At 42.0% G+C, this 25,517-nt stretch overlaps 1 protein-coding gene across 4 annotated transcripts in view; it reads left to right on the top strand.

Moving 5' to 3' along the window:
* The window catches only part of VWA8 (von Willebrand factor A domain containing 8), a 336,953-nt gene that overhangs the window by 260,269 nt on the left and 51,167 nt on the right, over nt 1-25,517 (top strand). The window contains exon 38 of one of the 4 annotated variants that reach the window (XM_057308352.1): nt 12,713-25,423. The exons of the other annotated variants lie outside the window; for them this stretch is intronic. Coding sequence (XP_057164335.1) covers nt 12,713-12,754 — 42 coding nt within the window. The 3' untranslated portion in view covers nt 12,755-25,423. Of the gene's footprint in view, nt 1-12,712; nt 25,424-25,517 lie in introns of those variants that run through there. 4 annotated transcript variants of the gene reach the window in all.

Below are 25,517 nucleotides of genomic sequence, written 5' to 3'. Positions count from 1 at the left end.
GCTCTCAAGATTAAACAGACTTCAAGATTCTGAATATAATTCTTCTCACTCAAGCCCAGCTCAAGAAATATTTAGGTAGGTAGGCAGGTAGATAGGTAGAAAGAATATTTATATTTACTTATTTTTATGCTTATAAATACATATGAGACATATAATTTATATATATATATAGATATATATATAGATATATATATAGATATATATATAGATATATATAGATATATATAGATATATATATAGATATATATATAGATATATATATAGATATATATAGATATATATATAGATATATATATAGATATATATAGAGAGATATATATATAGATATATATACAGAGATATATATATAGATATATATACAGAGATATATATAGAGATATATATATAGATATATATACAGATATATATATCTAGATATATCTATAGATATATATCTAGATATATATCTAGATATATATCTATAGATATATCTAGATATATATATCTATAGATATATCTATAGATATATATATGACCTTTCTAAAGTTGCAATAGAGTATCTTTTACAAAATAAGCCTTGACTCTTCCACTCTGAGTTTTTCACTGTCTTTTCTAAATTTTGGTGAGTTTGAAAAGAGCATATTGTTCACTAAGGACAACTGCTGATAAAAACAATAGAAAGGAAAAACATTCCCTCTCAGAGCCTTAAATCCAAGCCTATTTGTAATTTCTGTCTTCAGGTGTAAACAAATAATTTAATTTTTTATTTTTCCTCACCAAATCAATTACATTTTAAAACTTTTTATCTTTCTGTCCATATTATATTTTTTCATGAACCACTTGAAAGTAAGCCATACATGATACCCCTCAATGCTTCAGTGAGTATTTTCTCAAAACAAAAGCACTTTCCTACTTAACCACAACACAGACCTCAAAATCAGGAAGTCGGCAACCAGACATCATCAATGTCTAATCCACAAAATTTATTCAAATTTCACATGTCCCAGTAGCATCCTTTCCTCTTATTCACAAAGAGGCAGTCCAGGATCACGTGTTCTCTTTCAATCCAGAACAGTTTCTCATCTTTCCTTGGCTTTCTTGACCTTAACATTTTTGAAGAGTACAGGCTAATTCTCGTGTAAAAACATCCCTCAATTTGGATGTAGCTAATGTTTTCTCATTTTAGATTCCGTTAATGGGTTTGTGGCAGGAATATCACAGACATGATGCCATGTTTTTCTCAGTATGTCCTATTAGGTGGCACGGTGTTGGTTTGTTCCATTACTGGCGATGTTAACTTCGAACATCTGGTTACGGTGTTATCTCCACTGTGTTTGTCCACTGTGAAGCTAATATTTTTTCCTTTAATGGGCATGTTTCGAGACTATGTAAATCTCTTATTTCTCCTCAGACTTTCATTAATTTTACCACCCATCAGTGATTCTTATTTGAATCAATTATTACTACTATGGTTGCCAAACAGTGATTTTTTTTCCCAATTTCATCAGTCCTCTTACTTGGCATTCTAAGCTAAGGTAGGACCCCCCCTTCTTCTCCCTTTGTTTTGCCTTAGTATTATCTCATGGATTTCTGTCTTACTTAACAGGTTACAGTCTATTGCCATTCTTATTTATTTTGATATTCAAATTATTCCAGATTTAGCCAGTGGGAACCCCTTCAAGCCATCTCCTTTATTCTTTTGACGTGCCTCAGTCATTTTTCTTTAATTTGTGGCACAAAAAAATAGATCCAGTTACTTTTGTCTCTGATTTTCTGTCCTGGTATAAATGCTGTTTCTTTGGGCAGTTTCTTTGGGTATTGCCTGTTGACTGAGATCAACCCGTCAATAGAAAAGCCGCATTCTGAACTATGTCCATGTAAACAACTCATCCGATCAACCCCCCCTCTTGAATGGATGTCCAGAGCAGCTTGCACATGTGCGTTTGCAGCTCGTCAGCTTCTCTCTGATACGCCCTAGCCCTCTGCTCCTCCTAGTTGAGTTGTACTGACATTTGACAGGAGACGTTGGAGTAGAACCTTCAGGTTGAACTACCTACACATACCAGTTACACTCAGTCCCAGAATGCTCTGTCGTTCATAACTGTATATACTGGAGGAAAACTGACAAAGATGTGAGATAATACAGCCACCATGTATGTTGAATGTTTTTCTTCATTATAACAGAGTTGTGTTGTGAACAAGGCCTAAGAAATCATCCATTATAATCTTTAAGTCTTGTTAAAGATTTGGTCAGAGAGAGATAAATAATTTTTCCTCTGGCCATTGGCCAGGGCTTAAAATATTATTATAGTGACTCTTTGTTATTGTTATTTGACGGTTATCTATCCATCTTGATATCCTTGATCGTTAAGTAGCTTCAGATTTTTCTTATTCATTTGACTGGAATTAGTATTTCTACTGACCACATGAGGGTGTCTGTGAGCTTAGAACAGGAATATTTCAGATAATTTCAACAACTAATAGAACTTCAGTAACTAATAACTGTTGTCATTTCTCTGTATTTGGAAGTTATAATTTAAAAGCGTAGTCAGGGTAACCAGAAGACTTGAGTCGATGTTCTCTCCATTTGAAAATCTTTTGTCTATTTAATGAAAGACTTTTATGAGAAAAATTTAGAACCTTTAATGAAGTGTGCACAGAGGAATTTTCTCAGGTCAAAAATTGGGAGATCCAGATCGTCTTCCTGGTTCCACCGCCCATGTGTGGCTTTAGGCGGTCATGCCATCTCTCTGGGCCTTAATTTCTTGATCTGTAAAATGAGATAGACTGTAAGCTGATCCTTTGGGCCCTTCCTCAAAAGGCAGTAATGAAGATAAGACCTAAAATTAAGATAAACATCAAAGAACTTCTCCATACTAGTGATTCTTTTTTTATTGACGGCTTAGGATGTGCTGGCCGCTATCAGTACATTCTCTCAGATGATCATTACAACTCCATTTTATTGTTTTATTCTGAGGTTGGGTAAAGTCATTCACCCAAGGTCACTCTCCTAAACAATGAACGAAACTGAGATTTCAGCCTAGATCTCTCCAACTCAGAAGGCCATCTTTTTATTCCTCTTCATCACATGGCTTCCGTAGGGCCAAAAGACTAGTTTCGATGGAGATTGTACTCTTAGAGCAGAAAATCATTCCTTCTCTGCCCTGGAGATTAAGTGCTTACAGGTGCTGGATGGGGGACACAGGCCAGGAAGGTCTGAGGTAAACAGGAAGTCATGCCTCCAACTAAGAAAGAAGCCTCTACTTAATGTGGAGGCTTAATGTAGAGCTTAATGTTGCCATGTGAGAATGTAGGCTCAATTTGGACATTTTTAAGAGAAGACCAAAGTCCAGATTTTTAAATGAAATTTCATTAATTTGAAAATTTGGCAACAAATTCAGAATTTTTTGTGGGTGAAGGGATGACAGAATACTCTGGGACAAATCTCTCTTTCTTCTCACCAGGAAGGGACTGTGTCAAGAAATGAAGCCCCATTCCCTTACAAGCTTTTTCAAGTAACTTACCTATGTTGGTAAATTCCCTTACTTGCTCTACAAAATTTTTACGTTCTCCTAATGGAATTAAGCAAAATTGTCGAATCACACCACCTGTTTTTGTATGGCCACAAGCTAAGATGGTTTTTAGATTTTTGTTGAAAAAAATCAACGAACAATATCTGGTGACACGTAAAAATAACATGCAATTGAAATTTCACAGTTCTTAAAGTTTGATTGGAACATAGCTACATTCATTCACTGTCTATGGCTGCTTTGCACTACAAGAGCGGAATTGGGCAGTTGCAACGTAGATCATAGCCTCCAAAGCCTAAAATATTTATTACCTGAATTTTTACAGAAAACACTTGCCAACGCCTGGTTTAGAATACAAAAGCCAAAAAAGATGGACAATCTACTTCTGCCTTCTGCCCTATTATATTCCTCCCCTGAGATTTAAAAATGAAATCTGCCTAAATCAGAGGAAAGGAAAAGGAGCAAATAAAGGGAGAAAAATAAACATAAATATCTCAAAATATTATCCAGGCATAAAGAGATAAAAATCATGTTTCTTCTTCCAAAGTTACATGCATACCCTCTAAGAGAAGTCATAGTATATCAATTTTTTTTTTTTTTAGTTTGTGTGCTGTTTACGTTATAATGAGAAACAGTGTGGCTCTTAACTGTAAGGGGAGAAACCTAATTGGTCCCAGAGTGGTTTTGTTTAATGTGGTTTATGAATGACAGAGCAAAATTCTCTACTTATAACAAGAATGAGAAGGGTGAAGGTAGAACTCTCTCCACACAGCTTTTCCAAGCACATCTTCATGTCCCGTGCCTTCCCTCACATTGTCCTCCCTGGCTGGAATGCCCACTGCCCACTTGTGTATCTCACCCTTCAAGGCTTAGCACCCCCAGCTGAATTGATCCCGCCTTCCTTGGTGTGCTGTGCCCTGCCCACATGTCATGCTGATGTCAGAACAGCAAGCTCCCCCAAAGCAGAATTCATGTCCCAGTGAGGCATTTTCTTGGGAGCGTCACACAGGGCCAGAGCTCAATAAATTCTTGATGAATCAATGAATCAGTAAATGAATACATAATTAATTGTGTTATTGTATAATAATAAAAGAACCACTGGTGGCAGAATGTCTTCCTTCTGAGATATGAGGCTGAGTGCGTACATAGAACATTCTGGTGTAGCTTCTTGAGCTCTAAAATTCTGTGCTTTGATATATCTCTTTACTGAAAGTGAATCTGTTTTGACACAAACATTATAAAGTTGGAAGTCCATTTTGACAAAGAAAATTACCTTTGGTAATTTTAATATGAAAAAAAACAATAACCTTGTAATTAAATACTAACAATACTAAAAAAAATTAACAATACTCAAAATGTTAACCAAAAAACTGATCTACTTAAAATTATTTATCAAAAAACGCAAAGTAAAAGTATCCCACCGGAAATACATATAATATGATTTTCTGCCTGACTAGAACTCATAGGTTGTTCATCTCATACAAGTATGCCTCTGTATTCCCTAGCATTCTGTTATACTATTCTTGAGTAACTGAAGAGTGACATTGCAATATCTAATCCTTACCTAAAAATGAAAGTTTGCTTGAGGTCCAGAGCCTTCCTACTCGAATCCATTCTACATAAACTGCTGAATTCAATCTTTATAAAAAGTTGCTCTGAACATGTCACTCTAGGTCAGAAACCTTCAGAAATTGAGCCACCATCAACCCAAAATACAGCCCACCCTTGCTGGCATTCCCAGCATGCTCCAGCCTGGAAGCACCCAGTTTACACCACAAGCTAAACTAGTGGCTGCTTCCCAACACAGCCCATCCTTGCCCCTTCTGCACTCAGGCTCATGCCACTTTCCATCAGCAGCACGTCCCCGTCTACCACGCTTTGTTTCCTATTTCTGTGGGTCGCAGCCATCCAATCTCACAGATCCATCGCAGACGCGACCTCCCACACCGGCCCCACCCACTAGGTTTCTACCTTTCATATGGAACTTATCACAACCTGCCTTGAATTGCTTGTGGAATTGCATTATTCTCCTTTGTAAGGCTTTAAAGTATTTGAAGCCAGGGACGGTGTTTTCCTCATATTTATTTTTTTCTAGATCCTGGTGTGTCTTCTCTTTAACAAAATTAAACCACTTGATGTCCAGCAATGATTGGTATTAGTGGTTTAAGCTGATTCCAAAAAGAAACTCCGTAACCATTAGGTAGTTACTGCCCATTTCCTCTTCTCCCCCAGCCCTAGGCAAACATTAATCTACTTTCTGTCTCTTGGATTTGCCTATCCTGGACATTTCATATACATGGAATCATACAACATGTGGTCCTTTTTGACTGGCTTCTTTCACTTAGCCTATTTTCAGGGTTCATCCATGTTGTAACATGTATCTGTACTTAATTTTGTTTATTGTTGAATAGTTTCCATTTTGTATATGTACCATATTTTATTTATTTATCCATTCATGGACATATGGGTTGTTTCCACTTTTTTAGCTATTATAAATAATTCTGTTATAAACATTTGTATACAAATTTTTGCATGGACAGATGTTGTCAGGTATCTTGAGTACATATCTAGGAGTGAACTGGCCAGGTCGTTTGGCAACTTTATGTTTAACCTTTTGGGGAGCTGCCAGAATATTTTCCCAAGTAGCTACACCATTTTATATTCCCATCAGCAGTGTATGAGGATTCCAATTTATCCACATCTTTGCCAACCCTTGTTGTCTGTCTTTCACTAGATCTGAAATGGACAGACCTCATTGTGGTTTTGATTTGCATTTCCCCTATATTAAAGATGTTGAGCATCTTTACATGTGCTTACTGCCATTTGTATATCTTTTTTGGAGAAATGACTATGTAAGTCCTTTCTGCATTTTTTAATTGGGTTGGCTATTATTCATTTGTAAGAATTCTTTATACATCTGGATATTAGACCATTATCATATGTATGATTTGCAGTTATTTCCCTCATTTTGCAAATTGTCTTTTTACTTTCTAGCCAGAATCCTTTGAAGCTTAAAAGTTTTTAGTTTTGATGAAGTCCAATTTATCTTTTTTTTTTTAAGATTTTATTTATTTATTTGACAGAGAGAGAGACAGCCAGCGAGAGAGGGAACACAAGCAGGGGGAGTGGGAGAGGAAGAAGCAGGCTCCCAGCAGAGCAGGGAGCCCGATGTGGGGCTCGATCCCAGGACCCTGGGATCATGCCCTGAGCCGAAGGCAGACGCTTAGCGAGTGAGCCACCCAGGCGCTCCTATCTACTTTTTTTTTGGATTGCTTGTGCTCTGGGTGTCATATCTAAGAAACCATTGCCTAATCCAAGGTCTTGAAGAGTTAACTTATATTTTCTTCTAAGGGTGTTATAATTTTAGTTCTTACATTTAGGTCTTTAATCCATTTTAGTTAATTTGTGTATATGGTATGAGGCAGGGGTACAATTTCTCTTTTGCATGTAAATACGCAGTTTTCGCAGTACTGCTTGTTGAAAAGCCAGTTCTTTCCTAATTAAATTGTCTTGGCATCCTTGTCAGAATAAATTGACCATAAATACATAGGTTTATTTCTGGACTACCAATTTCATTACAATGATCTATATGACTTTCCTTGTACTACCACCACATACTTCTGATTACTGTGGCTTTGTGGTAAGTTATAAGATTGAAAAGTATGAGTCTTTCAACTTTCTTCTTTTTCAAAATTATTTTTGCTGTTCCAGATCCCTTACATTTCTCTATGTATTTTAGAAATCGGTTTCCAGGGAGCCTATTACACGTTGAACGCACTATGACTCTGCACCCTCAAAAAAAGGTATCCCAATAGATACCCTGGTCTTTGACCAGTCAGATTGGCAGTTCTTCCCTGCAGGATGCTAGGAAGGGAGATAAGGCAGACAAAATTGAGGGAAGCTTTGCTCTTACAAGGAGCCATGCTGTAGATTATGTCTAGTAGTATTCTTCCTGTAGAAAACTAATGGTTCCTTTTTTGTAACAAATGACTCACACCCGTTCATGATTGTGAAAATCATGGAATGGGGCAATCTGGCATAACTCCAAAAAGGACCAGCTCTGGAATCAGACAGACTAGCTTTTGAATCCTGGCTCCACTCCATACTAGCTGTGTGACTATGAGCAACTTACAATACTTCTCTAAGCCTCGGTTTCTCCATATGAAATGGGAATGATAAGACTTGAAAGAGGAGCTATAAAGACATGAGATAATCTATGCATAGAGTATGTTTCATCATATGGCAAATATTAGTGCTTAGTAAATGTTTGATATTGTTATTAACTTTAGGAATCTCAGAGATCACAAGGCACTCTGGATGAGTAAACTGAGCCCCACGAGGATTAAGTGACTTACCTGAAATGATACGTCTACTTCATGGCAGAGATTGAAAAGACAGTTCTGTATTTTTAGGACTCTTCCTTTCCTTAAGAAAAGGGAATTGAGGAAGAGGGAATTTGGGGGGTCGTTCTTTCTTACTGTTAGAACATGAACTTCATGATTCCTCTGCCCAACTGGGTCTGTTCCAGGAACCTGAAATCACATGCTCCTCCCCCAGGAGAACTGCAGTCCCACTCTGGCTAGGGGTGACTTCCAGGAGATGTCATCACCCTCTCTAGACATTATAGTCTCTTTCTTCCACGTGGAATAAATCATTCAGGAGCTCCTCAGTGCCCCCTACTCTCCCAGGGACTCTGAGGAAGCACCAAGCCCTTTCTCAAGGATTTGACTAAGTGATACATTCCTTCCACGATCCTGGTAAGAACTGACCCTGCGCAGACCCATGGAAGTGGAGGGACAGAGGGGATGTCACACAGAGGCCGATCTCTGAGGCGCAGTAACCCTGCCATTGCTCCCACTCTCTCACCCCCCACCAGAGCATCCTGGAGAACATCTTACTGTAATTTTATACTCCTTGTTTGAAAATAGAGAACCAGAAGTAAAATCTCAACATCCTCTGACTCTGAGTTTTACCCCTCATAGATCACGTCCTAGAACTTGAGCGATCCTTCTGTAGTGGTGGGAGATAGAACCCCAGCAGCAGGCTGCAGTGGGGTTTGGACTGATAATAATAATAACCATTTCATTTAAATAATTTTAAAAATTAAAATCTGCAGATGGGTAAAGAAAGATCTCTGACTTTTCTGTAATAACTATATAATTTGGCTATAGCATATAGCTTTGTTAAATATTATAAACATAATTGCCAGGATCAATTTTAAGTTTACTAGAACAAGGACGTTTGTGAAGAATAAAACTTTAATGTGGGAAAAGTTGACTATTTATTTTAGCCAACTGATATTTCGTAATTGCTGTCAGTTTAAAATATTAATAGCCCTCTTCTATGATCATAACAAAATCTGTTTTAAAAATCTAGCGCCCTCTAAGTTTTAAACTCTTAGGCTAAATGGGCAGCATCAGCCTGTTATGTTAAACTTTCTCCTAAAGCATTTCTTTATTCCTGAAGACTAAGCATAAATGATACTACTTGGAACTTAAACATTACTTGCCTTTAGCAGTAATGATCTATGTGTTATTACTGCTACTGTGGAGGTCATTAGAATTGTATCACTCCTGAGACAATAAAAAAGTTCTTGTAGGTCTGTATGCAAAGTATCTGAAGAAAAGGTTATTTTCCTTGCCTGCCAAATGTAGCTTCCAGCAAGAACTATTGTGCAGGACCTTTTATAGACATAGATGAAATTCCTTTTGCCGTTTGAACAGTGTTTACATTCAGGAAAGTTCACAGTTAAGTCTTTGACATACTGTGAAAGGATCTTTTGTTCTCTAGAAAAACATACTTCCTCATCCTTTGAGTCACCTTGTTTTTATTCCCTTGTTTGCTTTTCAGGGGAAATAATGCCCACCTCCCAAGTAATGTCAAGGGAAGAGCTGCTTCAGGAATCAAGGTTGTCCTCTGTGAGGAAAGAGGGCTTGGTTATTGGCAGAAAAAATCAGAAACATTTTTAAAACCTGAAAGAGATAAATAATGTCATGTCAAGCTTCAAAAAAGTTATTTAGATGGGATTTTTTCCCAAGGCTAAAAAAAGGAAATCTATTTTATCATCATAATTAACAGCGATCAGGCTCAGGAAATAGGAGACCAGGCTCTCGGGGTTACGGGCATAGTCCAAAAGCACTTCTCTGTTGTGTTGGGAAAGGGGGCCTCTGCTAACAGTGTGGGTGCTCTAAGATAACGCCTGTTTAATGTTTCCTCCTAGTTGGTGGGATCCAGAACGAGTTTTATGATAAATTCAGGCTTAGACCACTCCGATCTGAATTCTCCAGCATTATTTATTTAACAACAAATTCTGTGACCGACTCCACACGTGAACTGATTTTGAAGGGACAAAACATTGCTGTTCTATTCATCCCCATAGGCCCAGTGCTAACACAGTGACCTGGGCTTACTGGACACCCCATCAACGTTTGTTAGATGAATCAATGGTATAAATACATACCCTTCCACGATAACAATTTCAAATAAGTCTTTACATGAACATGTGGTTTTTGGGGGGGGGGGGGTTTGTTTGGTTTTTTTTTTAATCTTATTGGTCTGTAGGTATACTCTCTGTGTCAGTGTGTTTCTGTATCCTTACCTCATTTACATAAGTGGGAGATTACCTGTGGTTTAGGGAGCTATTCAGATCCTTCTTCCGTCACCCTTAACCCGAGTCATCTAGAAATGTCTCCCAAAAGCCTCTGATGCTCACTTATGTCTTGGGTTTGCTATAAGCAGGGCGTCAGAGTCCATGATCTTCATGTTCTCGCACATTTCCACTGGAGGCATGTTTTGGTCTGTAAATGCTAAACAGAGATATGCTTTACTACCATTGTTAGAGAAGCTGGGGCGTTGTATGTGCGGGAAGGGGAGAGCCTGGGGCATGCCCACCACTGTTAAACACTTTATACACTTTCCTCACTTACTCTTCGTAGCTCTTCATGAGATAGGTGGTGATTTTTACCGATGAAGAAACAGAAGCTCATTCTGTAATACACCCAATGTCCTGTGGCCAGTGACACTATCATATCTGTGCCCCCAGAGCAGGCACTGAGCTTGCCAGTTATGTTCAAGACTGTCTGGTATAAAACTGGTTCAGACCATACATAAATACTGTATTTTACCAACCTTCTGAAAACTATACTAGCCCTTTGATTCCGTGTCCCATTTACTGATACTCATTGTTTTCTAGAAATCTGATGTATAGGAAAAAGGAAAAAGCAGTTGCTTTTCAGGAATATTGCTTGCCTTCTTAAACTATGATATGCTTTTAAAAACATTGAATTCTGTGACTTTCAAGTACATATTTATTATTTAAAGCCAGTGTGATATAGTAAAAAGAATCTAATAAACCTAGCTTTTGGAATGAGATGGACTGGGACTTGCAGCTCCACCGCCTGCAAACCGTGTGACTGTAAGTTAGCGTCTCCCGGCCCCAGACTGCTGGCCTGCAAAGTAGAAATCGCAATGCCTCCCACGGAGAACTGTGAATATTCGACACAATATGTGTAAAGTACCTAGACTGTGAACAGCATGAGGGCAGGGGTCATGGACATGTCGTCCACACTGTCTTCCTAATGCGTGGACAGGCTCCTGAGGCACCCATCACCGGTAGCCACTGAGTGAGTGCGTGAGTGCCTGAATTCTCTTCAGCAACCAGATTAGCTTCCGTTGTTCAACTCTGCACGTACAAATAAGGAAAATTCTATGAGAAGTTTTAGCAGTAAGAAAAATGGTACACATTTTCATCTTTGCATTGTTGGAAATACCTTTCGTTCTTCCACATGTACCCAGAAAAATATGAGGTAAATGCAAGACACATTTAATATTATATGATTTTAAGAGAAAAATTTTTAGTCTAACAAGTGAACAAGTAAAGTGCATGAAAGTGCAAATCCTGGGGCATCTGGGTGGCTCAGTCAGTTGAGTGTCCCACTCTTGATCTCAGCCCAGGTCTTGCTCTCAGGGTCATGAATTCAAGCCTCACTTTGGGCTCCACAGTGGGCATGGAACTTACTTTAAAAAAATAATAGTAATAATAATAATAAAGTACAAATCCTAACTTGGAATTTGTAGGCAAAGAATGACCTTTTCCTTGGCACTCCCCCACATTTCATTCTCATTTTTTAAGGTATCCGTTTCTCTCAAGTCTTGCTTGGAGCAGCTACGTGCTGGAAATGTTTTGCGTCCCCTTCATGTCATATCTTTTGCAGCTGAGAGCAAACATGTTTTCAGGAGCTCAGAAGTAATCAAGTGTTCAGTCCAGCTGCTGGAGCCGTAAGTGAGGCCTGTTGCATCCTGGGCAGAGCACAGCCCTCAGAAACATCAGTTCGGTATTTGTAATACTTGCAGCAACATTGAACTTCCTGTGTGAAGTCACGAATGAACAGCAGATCACGAGTGTTAGTAGAAGAATTGGACAGAGTGTTGAATTCTCCTTCAACTTAAATTTCAGAAAGATGTCCTTGATTAAAATGCCGAGTGACTTCTTCCCAATGCGGACGTTAACGTGATATATAGCTGGCACGTCTCTACTGAAAAATGAATGTTTCATACTGAGCAATACCTTTTTCAGTCTCAGAAAATAAAGCAGTGGGAATTGTAACTAACCTATCTAACACTTACTGCAGCCAGGCTCTGTTCTAAGCAGTGAGGTGTACTTTTCCACCCCCACAGTGACCCTGTGAGGCGGGTACCGTGGTTATCCTCAGTTTACGGATGAGGTACCTCTCCCAGCCAGGGTTTGTCAAGAGCCAGGGTTTGAATCCAAGCAGTCTGGTTCATGTCTTTGCTCTGCACCACTACACTAGAAGACACTTTTGAGTAGCAGTAATACATATCTCTATTAAGATCGTTTCTATTTGACCGTCCTAGCAAAGTACATACGGGCAAGGCAAACCACCTCCCTGCACTCTGCTTTTCTTCACATACCCACGTTTCACGTGTGGATTAGAGGCTGCTGTAAGGCGATCCTACCAGAGAGCCCTCCAAGGGTTCTCCCAAGGCTAAGGGTCACTTTCCTGGGGAAATTACACTTTAATATAATGGCACAATAAAAACATCTGAGTTGGTCAGCCACCATACTGAAATTCTGGTCTTTATATTCTGATGAAGTCTGTCTTTGTGAACTTTCTAGCAAAGCGATTGGGTTTTACCTATAATAAGCAGCAAGAAAAGGAGACAGTAGCTTCTCTCCTTCACAGGTGCTTGTTCCTGAAGAGCCGCGCTTGCCAAAACTCACGTAAAACCTTTCTCCCTGGGAGCGACGGTCCTACCAGTGCCTCTTCAAGTGCACCGGGCCACCGGACCCAAGTGGAAAAAGGCTCTCCCCTGCGGAGGACGGATGCCAAAGGGCCCTCTCTGGACAAACCAGCTAGGAAGAAAAAGAACCTCTTTCTCTAGGCTGCCCTCCCGTGCCTGGTGCTAGCGACACGAGCATTGTGTGAACCCCAGCCCCACTCACACTGCCTCAGCCGAGACAGCGCTGCCCAGTGAGGGACACGCCAACTACCCAGGCCCCAGCATTCTTTAAACCCCGTGCCTGTCTTGTCTCACCCAACAGTAATATATGCAGACACCATTCGCTGCCTGAGCCCTGTCAACAATGAGAAGAACCAGGGTGGAAGTGGCACACGGAAGGGAACCCAGCTCTTCCCTGAGAAGAAAGCTGCAGGGTTCACTCATCATTCATTCGTTTAACAGCTGTTTGTGGAGAGTCTCCTGTGCTCCAGGCGCCGTACCAGGTGCTGACTTCAGAGATGAGAAGTCCTGAATGTCTAGCCTTACTGTCAAGAACACAAGCAAAGGAGAGAATCAGAAGTGTGATGCCTGGAGAGGAGCCCAGGGAGGAGAGGTTTAGGATCAGGCGAAGTGATCCCGAAAACTCCAGAGAAAGGACAAAGCGGGGAACGAAAGCATAGATTCATGCAATAGGAAACCGAATTGGGACCTGGTTACAAGAAAAGGGATTCAGGGTAGGGGCTTGTTCCCAAGGGAAAAGCCAGAAGGTCAGTTAAGATGTAAAGTGAAAAAAGAGAGGGGACCCACAGCAGGACCAACCTGAGGCTGAGTGGCATCTGGGGCTACATGGCCAGAGCTGTGAGACCGCCTTAGTCCAGAGCCTGTAGAATTACCTTAAAAGGCTGAAATTTGTCTATTAAGTTTTCATAAGGAGGCACTGGAGGAAACACACCAGAACACTTACCTGTGGATTTTGAAGACAAATTCAAAACTTCAAGTTTTTTATTTCAAAATTCAAAAACTTTTGCGTTCAACAAAATTGCTGTTAATATGGACATGGAATAAACAGATTTTCATAGATGATTATAGACAAACATGTATGCATTTTTCTGTCAGATGGCAAGATGGGTAATACCCAGTATTGCCCTTGGCAATTGCTGCCCAGAAACAGAGTTTAATTCAGTACCCAGGTGTTGTATGTACAGTGCTCCTCCGGTATGTACAATGCTCAGTTATTATAGGTGATTGTATAATTCCACTGATGAGACTGAAATGATGCCCTTAATAAATACCCTGGGACAATAGGCATTCACTGGGGACTGTCCCAGCACAGCAGGACCTATGATAAGCTGCTTATTAGTCATTCTATTTCCATTTGTTTTATTTTATTTAGAATGCAGTTCTGTAGCATTCATCTGGTATTTTGGAACTATAAATCCAGAACATATGATCATATAAAACATATTTGCATACCAAGAAAAGGTTTTGCTCACTCCTCCCACTTACGGGGTTTTTTAATAAAAGTCTTCTTGGCATTATAAACCTATAATGCATTCTAGAACACCACACAGTATGAATACAAATTAGCATGGCTAACACACTACCTAAGATCCTGAAGTTGCCAGGGGAGCCCTCATTCCCATGGTCCAAATCTTCCAAGCTCGATGGAAATTGCTTTCTTTTAGTTAAGAGAGCATAACAGCCATCTTAAAACTAATACTCAGCACCACAGCAGTTCTGGCCCCTTGCCAATAAATAGATGTTTTAATAACTCTTCAGAAAAGCTGAGCCAGTACATATAAAGGGATCCAGAATTGCAGACAAACTTGACCTTCTATGCATAACCCCATCCAGGTCCCCCAGACCTTAAATTTCTAAAGAGATTTCAGAGTGAAATAATCTACTTGACTTAGATTGGCATTGTAATTCTCACAAAAACCTGTAATTTCTAAATGCTTTGAAACCTAATTGTTCATCGTAGAATTAATATTTTAGTTTGAATTGGTTTTGCTTACGAATATTTAAGATTACCTTTTTTTCTGAAAGGACTGTGATTCTTACTCCACTTGTACCTCTGGTATGTATTTTCCCCCAGAAAATGCCCTCCACCTTTTCTCCTTATCTTGTCCACAAACAACCTAACTCCCCTGCTATTCCTTCTTATCCTTTGTCTTCATTCAAGCTGGTGCTTGAAGGTCTTTTAAAATAGGCACATGTAACTCGGAGGAAAGAATGAGGGTTCTTGAGAACAGAGCGTGGACGTGCCGTTCAGTGTCGCTAGCTGCGTATAACCCCAGTGGTCATCAGAGATCGGGAGTGGATAGGAGGACTTCTCAGACCCATTCCCCTACTGCTTCCTCCAACCTGTTCTTGTTTATCTTGTCCTCTTTGTTTTTGTGGTTTCTTCGTGGTTTTTTCTTGTTTTGTTATTAAGTTTTTTAAATTTTAATTCCAGTATGGTCAACATATGTCTTTTTCTTTTTAAACAGAATAAAGCAATTAACTATTTGGATACTTTGCTTCAATAAATTAGAAATGTCACTTTCCCCCAAAATCTAAGATTGTCATTATCATCAGAATGATCAACTAGATTAACTTATTATCTGGTAATAATTGCCACCAACCGATAGATAAATCTGTAAGAAACCTCAGACCCCGAAATTCACTCTACCTTCTATTTTGAATATGAACAAGACAGAAGGTCCAGTTTTAGCATGAAGTAGCCAAATCACTAGCTAAAGCTCCTCTAGTGTGTTTTAAAATAGGCAGAAAACTAGAAATGGAGATTTTTAACTAGCAAGCATATGATTTTTAAATCACTGAATTTGAGCTCTTCTATGTTTCAGTTAATCTACCAACACTTTGAATGATTGCTTTTTCTTGCCAGATTGATTTATTTTTCCCTCATAGTCAAACCATCTTTCAAGTTTAAAACATTCAGGTTTATTGAGCAAAGGGAGTATCCTTAAAAAATTCCCTGCATCTTGGTTTGTGTAAGTCTACCAGCAGGAGAATTTTATCACTCCCCAAGGGTGAGTATGAGCCGTTTGGGTCTGGCCCCCTGTTAAACTGTGCCTATTTATTTATGGTCTGTGTAACAGGAGGGAGAGCAAAAGTTGGCTCCTGTGAGCATTCTCTAAGCCTGGACATGGCTTTGCTTCTGCTAAAAACACTGACGTGAATAGACTCTGTCACAGACTCAAAGGTCACTTCTCCATTTTGTTCGTATTGAGAAACAATTTAGATAATTATCTGTCTTTTGTATCTCAGAAAAATAGGAGCAGGGGGAGGGAGTTGTTTCATTTCCTTGAATTTTCTTTGCTAGACTACCTCGGACTCTTGAAATTGTAAAATGGAGCAGCAGTGTGGCCCCCATAAGGAGCACGTCGCTTCCAAGCTGTGGCCCACCCACTTGTTATGTTGCTGTTTCTGGAAGTCCTTTGTTCTTACAGAGACACCTCACGTTATGCCATGAGAGTCTGCCTCAACACGCATCAGACCAATTTGTAGAACTCAGACAACGTTTCCTCTTGATTACATAACCATTTCAAAGGTTGCGAACATGTATTGAAAGACACACTGTACAATTAAGCTAGGGGCTGTGGGCTTTTGCCTGTATGGTGCCCAAAGAGGTCGGCAGGTGGATAGGCATACACGGGTTGTCAGACTGTTAGGGCACAGAGGACAGTGTGGAGAAGGAATACTCTGAGAGCCCAAAGGAATACAAGCATCCTTGTCTGGGAAATTCAGGAACAACTTCTAGAAGGTAACATTTGCAGGCTGGCTCTCTTCATGGCCAGATACTTGCACTTTGTCCAAATTAAAGCCGTAGGTTTCACTAATCCAGGCTCCTTATCTTTTCTTCCACAACCAACATGTCTAATACTTAATCTCCAAACAAATGGTTATACTCCACAAAACTTCCATTTAAAGGAACATGTTTGGAAATTTTAAAATTCTTTTGAGATGGGGGGGAAAAAAAAAGTCTTTTCAGCCTGATCTCCATAGTGACTTTCATACAGCCTCTACTTTCCTCAAACTTCAGGCTCCTGTCTCCTGTATTCTCAGACAATAGTCTAGTCTCGTGCTTCCAAAATAAAATGGAAGCTACCAGAATGTAGCTCTTCCAGATGGGCCAACCCCTCTGCAGCCTTACCAGCTTCCCTCCGTCCTCTGACGCCTTTCGCTCAGGTATCTTCATTCTCTCTCCCTTCTGGATCCTTCTCATCAGCATTTAAACATGCTCTGTTATTTTCCTGGACCCCACAGATCTCACTTGCTATTACTCAAACTCAGATAACTCGAATCCATTTCGCAGTGAAGCCTTTTAGAGGAATCCTCTCCGTGTACTGACTCTACTTCTCCGTTCATTCACACCTCCTTCAACAATGAAATTCCGGCCCCTCCTCCCCATCTACAGAATTGCTCTTGCTAGGGTCACAAGGACCCTCGATGTTGCTAAATCCCTGGGGCCCTTCCCAGTCATCACCTTATGCAGCCCTCACTTGCTCTGAACTCAGCGCACTGTCTTTGTTGAAGCCCCATCTTGCCCTTACTGCCCTCCTCTCTCTGCTTGCTCTCAGGCTCCTGCAGAGAGTCCCGGATTTGTTTTCTGGGCCGCTGCCCTTTTCACTCTACACTGTCTTTCAAGGCAACTTCATTCCCTTCCATGAGTTCAGGTGGCTAGTGCTCGTAAAGAACACTAACAAATAAAATAGCCAGAGAGATGGCGGGGATTTATTAAAGTGCCTATTAAAAAATAGAATGAGTTCTCCCTTCTCTTCTGTTTTATTTAGTAATAATAATCCATCTCTACTGCCTCTACTTTACGTTTTTGGAAAACGTCTTTACTCGGCCATGCACAGGCTTCCAGCTGGGAATGACCTGAGGGCTCATGTCCCAGTCAACCCCCTTCATTCTGTAGATGCAGAACCCAAGTCCAAAGAGGGTGAGTGCTTTTCCTAGAGTCATGCAATGCTTCACGCCGAACGTGATGCTCACAAGAACTCCGGGAAGGCATGTGGAATTACTCCTATACAAGCGATGAGAAAACTGGAGCTGAAAGTCTGAATCTAGCCCACGGTTGCATAGCTCGTAGGCAGCAGGACTAGAACTCAGGTCACCTGGTTTCTTCGGCTGCCACAGTTGCCCCACGCTGCTTCTCTGCAGTCCTCACATTGCTACGCTATGAAGTCGTATTTTTAAATGAGATTTTCTTTAGCAAGAGGGAGGCAAGCACAACAACTGCAGTGAGTACTAGATAGCACGGCATGATCACGGGGAAGAGAGGCCTCGAGGAGGAGTTGCACGGCATAGAAATTCTAAGTGTTTATCCACACTCAGAGACTGAGTGAGGTTGTGTGTTTGTGTAAATGTACATAGTGATTAGTGGTGAACTGATTGCACCGTTATAAATGCGTTTCTCCCTGATGTTCTTCAGCGAAGGAGAATAGGTGTAGGAGTGATGAGCCCTAACTTCTTCGGTGAGTGGGATCTTCGCGTAAACCTCTGTGCCCCGATTAGTTTATTCTGCTTAGACGTGGCAGCACGGGTGGGCTCTGGGATGAAGTGTTGCATCGTCACAAGCCTCAGTGAATATGTATTACGCAGGTAGATTGTCCTGGGTGCTGTAGCAAGAGCTGTGTGAGCACAAAGGGCTCCCCGTGTCAACTATCACTTACCCCCCTTATTTTCAATTCAGCGCCCCTACTGCTGTTCTTTCTGCATGAAATCTCCAGCCCCTGGCCCCTGTACTGAGCAACTCATACGCTTCCTTCAAGATTCCTCTTGGGCATTACCTCTTCCAGGAAACTTGCCCTGATAGTTGCCCTGGCCCCCCAGCCTTAGGAGCCCTTCCAGTATATTCCGCTAACACACTGTGCTTTCCCCTGGCATGGCACTCCACCTACTCTCTGCACTGATTAGTAAGAACTGACCCACCTCGTCCTACGCCGATGAAAACCCCCTAGGGTACAGGACTGAGTCACGAGTCTTTGTATCCTTAGCATCTAGCAGAAGGCCCAGCTCGTGGTCCGTGCCTGCTGAAAACTACTATAGGCGGGGAGGCAGTTGGACAGGAAAGGATGAAAGGGAGGCAATTGAAGTTTCATCTAAGTTATATATGGTTTTAAAATTAAATTCAGAAGACTCATGGGGCTCCAGAGTGGCGCAGTTAAGCGTCCAACTTTTGGTTTCGGCTTAGGTGGTGATCTTAGGGTCATGAGATCAAGCCCTGGGTCGGGCTCCGCACTCCACAAGGAGTCTGCCTGGAACTGTCTCTCCCTCTCCCTCTGCCCCTCCATCCCTTGCTCGCTTGCTCGCTTGCTTGCTCTCTCTCTAAAATAAATAAATAAATCCTTATAAAAAATTTCAAATGACTTGTTGCGAAAAAGAGTTCAGAGACAAACACTTTCAACTCCTTTTGCTGAATTATTTTTTGCCCCCGTTATCTCTCAATTACATGTTTCTGTTTCCCCTTGATTTTCCATTTTAAGTATTATCTCTTCGCTTCAGCCATGGGAGTTCAAGTGTGACACCCTTACACTTTCCCATCCCGACTCCATGACGCGTAGTTCGCACCTCCCTATCCCTGCTTTGTGATACAGGCTTCCCCCCCCTCCCCCCCCAGCAGATTTGTGCTGGAATTCTGGTTAGACCAGCATTCAGGCTCCATATTATACTCTGTAAAATGTTATCAACCAGAAGAACCACGTAGTATACTTGAATTACATTTCTGCCAGTCACCCCCTCATTTTCTGGGTGAAGAAAGCTAAGAGAAAATAAGTAACTTTAGCCAAAACCATTTTGCCAGTTAGTGCCAGAATCAGGGTCAAAAGCCAGCCTTCTAATTCCCAGTAAAGTGGTTTTTCCATGACATCAAGCTGCCTCTCAAAAAACATTTTTTTTTAATTTAAAAAATCTTAATGGACCCATGTGAAGAAAAGCCAAGCATTTATGTGACTCTATCAAAATATACTTTACACTTAACTCTGGTTTTAGTCAAATTGATCCCTGGTGACAGCTTATATTTCTCGTAAACTAGAACCAAGGTAAATGTAGATAAGGGCCCAAGTAAAGAACGTAGAGCTAGAAAGAATCTCGTCTGGTTTTTCATTTTGAAGACGAGAAGACTAAGGCCCAGAAAGGTTAAAATGACTTGGTGAGTGTCACGCAGTGAGTTTGGAGGCCCACGGGGCTGAAATTCCCGTTCAGCTCTGAGCCCACGCTCCCTCGGCGGTGCACCCCCAGCCCCTCAGACACCACTCACCTCCTTGCAGGCACTTTCCACTCCCTACATGAAACTGACTCATCCCCCAGAAATGACATTAAAACATGTCAAAGTAAGCCAAAAGCAGGGTATAAATACACTTCTTAAAACCCAGGTTCTGTTGAGCACCCTCGCATGACTGCACAACCAGAACGCCACGCTGCGTGGGGACCGGGAATACAATGATGTCAGCAGGAGGAGACTGACATGAAAACATTCCTAAGTGTCATGAAGAATTAGTGTAATGAATAGAAGACAGTACCAGCCCTGGGAGGGCACAGAGGAAGGACTGGCTGCCCCGCTCCCACTCACCCCAGTTCAGCCCCGAGGCCCTGGGTTAGAGTCTCTTTGGAGTGCGCTCTCTCCTCTCCCTTCTGGGTGATCCCCTTCGTTGCCTCTGACCCTGTCGCGGCACTCTTGGAAACATACACAGCTTCATGCCCCAGAGTCCATGCTGCCTCCTGCCCTTGACCTCCAGGCTTCACAAGAATTGGGGCTGCTGGGGGAATCCTCAGATCCAAGCCACAGGACCAGGTGCAGGGAGAGAGGGAATCATGGGAAGCAAGTGCAGAGGGAACTTGCTGGAATGGCATCCAGGGCTTTTGTCTTCGGGGGAGTATGAGTTTCGGGGTGTAAATGAAAACCGTTGAGAAAAAGCTGGAAAACTAACACGAAGGAGAAGATGACAAACTCACTTGTGTTTGATTATATATGCCCCTAATTAATTATAGTCATTATTAGGAATCATTTGTATCTAATTGCTCTGTGGCTCAGTGTCCATGATACGTAACATAATTTGTGTCCTATACCCACCGGTGTTTAGTGGCCTTACTCTGTTGCTCACGTAGTAGGTACAAGTAAAGTTGAAAGAATGTCTCACAAAGCAAGATCCAGTAGTCTTCTTGTCTCCTGCCCCAAAGTCCCTGCTTTGCAACTTGCCTCCTGAAGTCCCAGGGGAGCAACGATCAGGTTTCTAGATAGTCTTGTGGCATATATACCACTGGAACCATCCTGCAGCTTTGAAATGACCGTAGAGGCTGTGCCAGGCGCTGAAGATGACACGAGGATGCGATGACCTAGTCTTGCCGCCGTCTGGGTGTTCGCAGCATAGAACCCATACCAGTGTGCCTGTCTGGCCACCTATTCCAGCGTACCCCATGGGGGTTCATAGATTCACCGCAGTGCTATTTATCGCTTAAAGAAACATTTTCTTTTAAACGTGTGTATAGTATACACACGCAATGAAAGTGTACCTCCCAGCCACTTACCATGTGTATTTTGCCCACGTACACCCTCAGCCCATGTGCGCCAGGGCAGCAGCCCAGAACACTCCCTCGCGCTGGGAGCCGGGCAGTGCCCTGCTCATGAGCAGCACAGCACTCCGTCCTAAGCAGCGAGTGTGTGCGGTGCATCTGGCTTATTTCTCGCTGGCCTCTCTTTATGCCATCATTTACATTCCCTGATGACCACTTTTGACCCATAGTGGCTGCCAAAAGCGTGTGAGAACATTGGTGCTGCTTGGAAGCAAAGGAAGACTGTGCTGCCGGACGTTACAACAGGTTCTCCTACATCACGGAACTCCGTGTGCCTGGGGAAATGGTTAAGGAAGCGCAGGGTAAACATCAGTAGGCAACGCGGTGTAAACACTATTGCAGCCTGAGAGGATGAACCAGCTACGGTATGAAGGGTAACTGGAAGAAAGGATAGCCCGCAGCAGAATGTGAAGATGGGAACCAGTTGCCAGTGTGACGCTCCCCGGAGGCGTGCCGGAAGGACCTGTCCAGCACTGATTCGCTTAGCGTTCCTAGCTTCGGAGAATTCCTATGCTAAGTGCATTTGCGTGGGGCTGAGATCAGTGCTTCCAAGAATTTTTAGAACCTGGCTCACATTAAAAGCCCCTGTTGCTTCTCCCCACTCTAGTGGTACGAATGGCTTTTCTACCCATCCTTCCTTTTCCTTTGCTACACAACACCTCAGAGAATTCTGTTAACACAGAAAGCACAATAGCTTTAAAAATTCCAAATAGGTTTTTGCGTCTTAGAACACAAACATTCAGTCTAAGACTGAAATCCCCTGGCCAGGAAACGTCACAAGAGATCATTTAGTGGCAGTAATGATAAAAGTAGATGGCAGTAGCTATCTCTCACCAGGGCCACCTCGTTTAGAACAAAACTGAAGCCTTTGCACATGCTTTGCTATAGTTGAGGTGACCCTGCATGGCTGACCTTCCCCTTGACTATGGAAGCCGGATGGCGAGGCTTCAATGGACTGTAGTGTTGTTGAATGTTAACCTTTTGAGGGCTCCTGAAAATTAAAGAGGCAGAAATAGAAAGGGTAGAATAAAGACTTGCTGGTTTGCCCCACCTCCACAGTCTGAATTTAATTAGCAGCTGTTTCTGTGGGAACGCTGTAGAATGTGCTCGCAAGTGGCAGCAGGAGGGGCGTGTTTCCGTGCCAGTCGACTGTCGCCATGCCAATTATTGATGGTTTCTTAGCATGTGTTTTTGACACTCACCTACACATGATGATACCATTTGGTTTCCCTTAAAGATTTGTTTGTAATTATAGCCTCTTATCCTGTGAAACATCCTCTTGATCCCATCCTCTGTCTTCCATAGTCTCACATTTTCCAAAAGTCTCCTTCGCCTTTTGTTCTGTTTGAATTGAAGTAGAGGAAAGAAAGGAATAAATACTCCAAGGAAGCTAAGAGGTTGTTCTGGACGGACTCTGTAGCCTTGTAATTTGATTTTGGACAGCCATTCAAAGAGCTCTATCTGGGTCAGAGAGCAAGGAGGCCACTACCCACAGACTCGGAGGCCATGGGAGGGAGTCCTCCCAGGCCCAGTTGAAAGGTCCAGCCAGAAAATGAGCTGAGGCCTCGTACGATCAGAGTCAAGCGGAGGGAGGAACAGGGTCAGAATGTAAGAACACCCAGAGCCAAGAGGGCCATGTGTTCCCTGCCTCTGTTAGGAGACGGCTCTCTGCTGACCAGCGGCTGGGCCCTGCTGTGCTGGTTGCCAATTATGGGCTGGCAGGAAAGAGCCAGGAAGAGCCTAGCAGACACCCAGCTGACCACTTATTGTGGAGAGGTTTGTACGCAGAGGATTAAACTCATACTGTGTTGCAGGCCATCTCCCACACATTCATTTAACATATTTGTTAAGCATCTATGATGTTTAAGGATATAGGTATAAGCCACTGCACCAACGACTGCTGTCAGATAACAAAAGGCAAAGTAAAATAATAAACTGATACTCTGCCCCCCTCTATAGCCCCAGTCGGTGAAATCTGTAAAGTGTCCTTTCTTTTAAACAAGTGGGGTATTTTTGTTGCATAATAGTAGACTTAGCGAAGAGGGTCATTTCAGTGAGAAAGTTCTTTGTCAGAAACTATAAACTCAGAGAAATAACAGAAGATGTATATAGGTATGTGTTCCAGAACATCATATCAGATAGAGGAAGGGAGGTGTTTTAGATTATAATTTCAAATGTTTAAAAATACTTACCAAGCACATCACTTGTGCCAGGAAGCAAAATAAACATACGTTTCTAGGAGCCTTCAAGCAGAAAGGAAGAGGATAAGACAGAGTTTGGCCCAAAGTCAGAAGAGAGGGGCTACTTGTTGATGAGAAGGAGCCCGCGAGAAAGGACAGGAACGCTTTCTATGCCAGAACAGGAGCTGCAAGACAGACCATAGATAACCTACTTCTTACATGTAATATGACAATCACCCCAACAGGCATTTGTCTTCAGGACCAGGGAACAGACCTAGTGCCCTCCCCCCATCCCCTGCCCCGTCTACTCCAGCTGCCCCCTCTGCCGGCTGGCTTATTGCCAGACTTTCAAACAAAGGAAAGACCCGATTTCTCAGTTAGTGTTAAAGACACTTACAATGTGAATGCCCTTCGGGGTTAATTGTTTAATATGAGTGAATATCAGCTACAGTGTCATTTTTTAATATTAATAATGAAAAATCAGATCCTTCCCTGCTTTGTAAAAATGAATAGGAATTAAAGAGGGCAGGAGGCCATTGAGTATTTGAAAACAGATGTCACCAGCCAGGAAGACCTGAAGATGAGTTGCCTACTTGATGGTTTGCCGGGAATTGACATTGGAACACATAGAAGGTACCTAAGGACAAAGGTAGTTTTGTCATGCATTTCATTTTAGAAGCTACATGTTATTTATGAAAACTGGGTGAGAGTCCACTTTTTTTTTAACCAGCTGTCTTCATATAAAAGACCATCATTCCTAGGGACATATTAATGTGACTCTCATTGTCTCTATAAAAGAAATGTCTAATCTGTGAGGAAGAGTAACCTCAGACAGTAAAATGTTTTAGGCAGGTATGCTCGGTACCTTATCATGGCCTAAATCACCCTATGCTGTGACTTTGTTCCCTTTTATACAGTCTCTTTCTCGAAGCAAAGATCCTGTTTTATGTATCTCTGTGTCCCAGTGAGTAGCAGATGTACCATAACCACACACAGAAACGTTCGAATAAGAGAATGAATAAATTCATTCAGTTGCCTGCTAATCAATCAAGAAAATTGTAGGCAACCGTAATAAATCGGATTTCTGTGCTGGTATTATGATGACAATTTTGATGTCCAAAAATTCAAAGAATGTCTTCTTGTTAGAAATAGGACATCCTCCAAAAGGTCAAGACAATAGCTTCTGCCCTGCTGCCTGTCATTCCTCCTTCAACACAGGAATTTATTAATTCGCATGCAATTGACTCCAAGTGGCAGAAAACCCAAATGACAGGAGCTTGAACTATAAGGACGTTGATTCTTTGCTTATGTGGAAGATGAGAGTTAAGTGACTCCGGGCTGGTTCAGCGGCTCCGCAGTGCCGTCAGGGACATAGCTCCTCCATCCTTCCCCGCCACCTTCGTCTCCTTGCCACGTGGTGATCAGATGTCAGCGGCAGCTCTGCGCCTCGCAGCCTCATGTTTCCCAAGGCAGCAAGTGCGGGTGTGTTGCCGGGGAGAGCAGGGCAGGGCATCCAGAACGGCAGGAGAACTCTGCTTTTACCTGGGAGGAGGACGCTTCCCGGAAACCTCCCCACGGACCTTCTCTTCCATCTCAGGCCACATCCCTTTCCCTAAACCAGTCCCTGGCAGAGGACAGTGGGATTGCCATGCTTAATTCCACTCAACAGTGAGTCATCTGACTTCTGTTTAAAAAGAAGAAAGAAGCAGGGTGCCTGGGTGGCTCAGTCAGTGAAGCATCTGCCTTTGGCTCAGGTCATGACCTCGGGGTCCTGGGATTGAGTCCTGCATCGGGTTCCTTGCTCAGCGGGGAGGCTGTTTGTCCCTCTCCCTCTGCTCCTCCCCTCGCTTGTACTCTCTCTCTCCCTCTCTCTCTCTTGCTCTCTCTCAAATAAATAAAATCTTTAAAAAAAAAAAAAAAGAAGAAGAAGAAAGAGGGCGTGGATGTTGGGTAGGCAACTAGAAATATCTGCTGCACCATGCCTAGTCTCCAGCTGGGAAAGGAGAAT

Source organism: Ursus arctos, unplaced genomic scaffold, assembly GCF_023065955.2.
Source record: "Ursus arctos isolate Adak ecotype North America unplaced genomic scaffold, UrsArc2.0 scaffold_10, whole genome shotgun sequence".
Taxonomy (NCBI): Eukaryota; Metazoa; Chordata; class Mammalia; order Carnivora; family Ursidae; genus Ursus; species Ursus arctos.
Note: the sequence above shows the minus strand (reverse complement) of the source record. Positions and strands in the feature narration are given on the sequence as shown.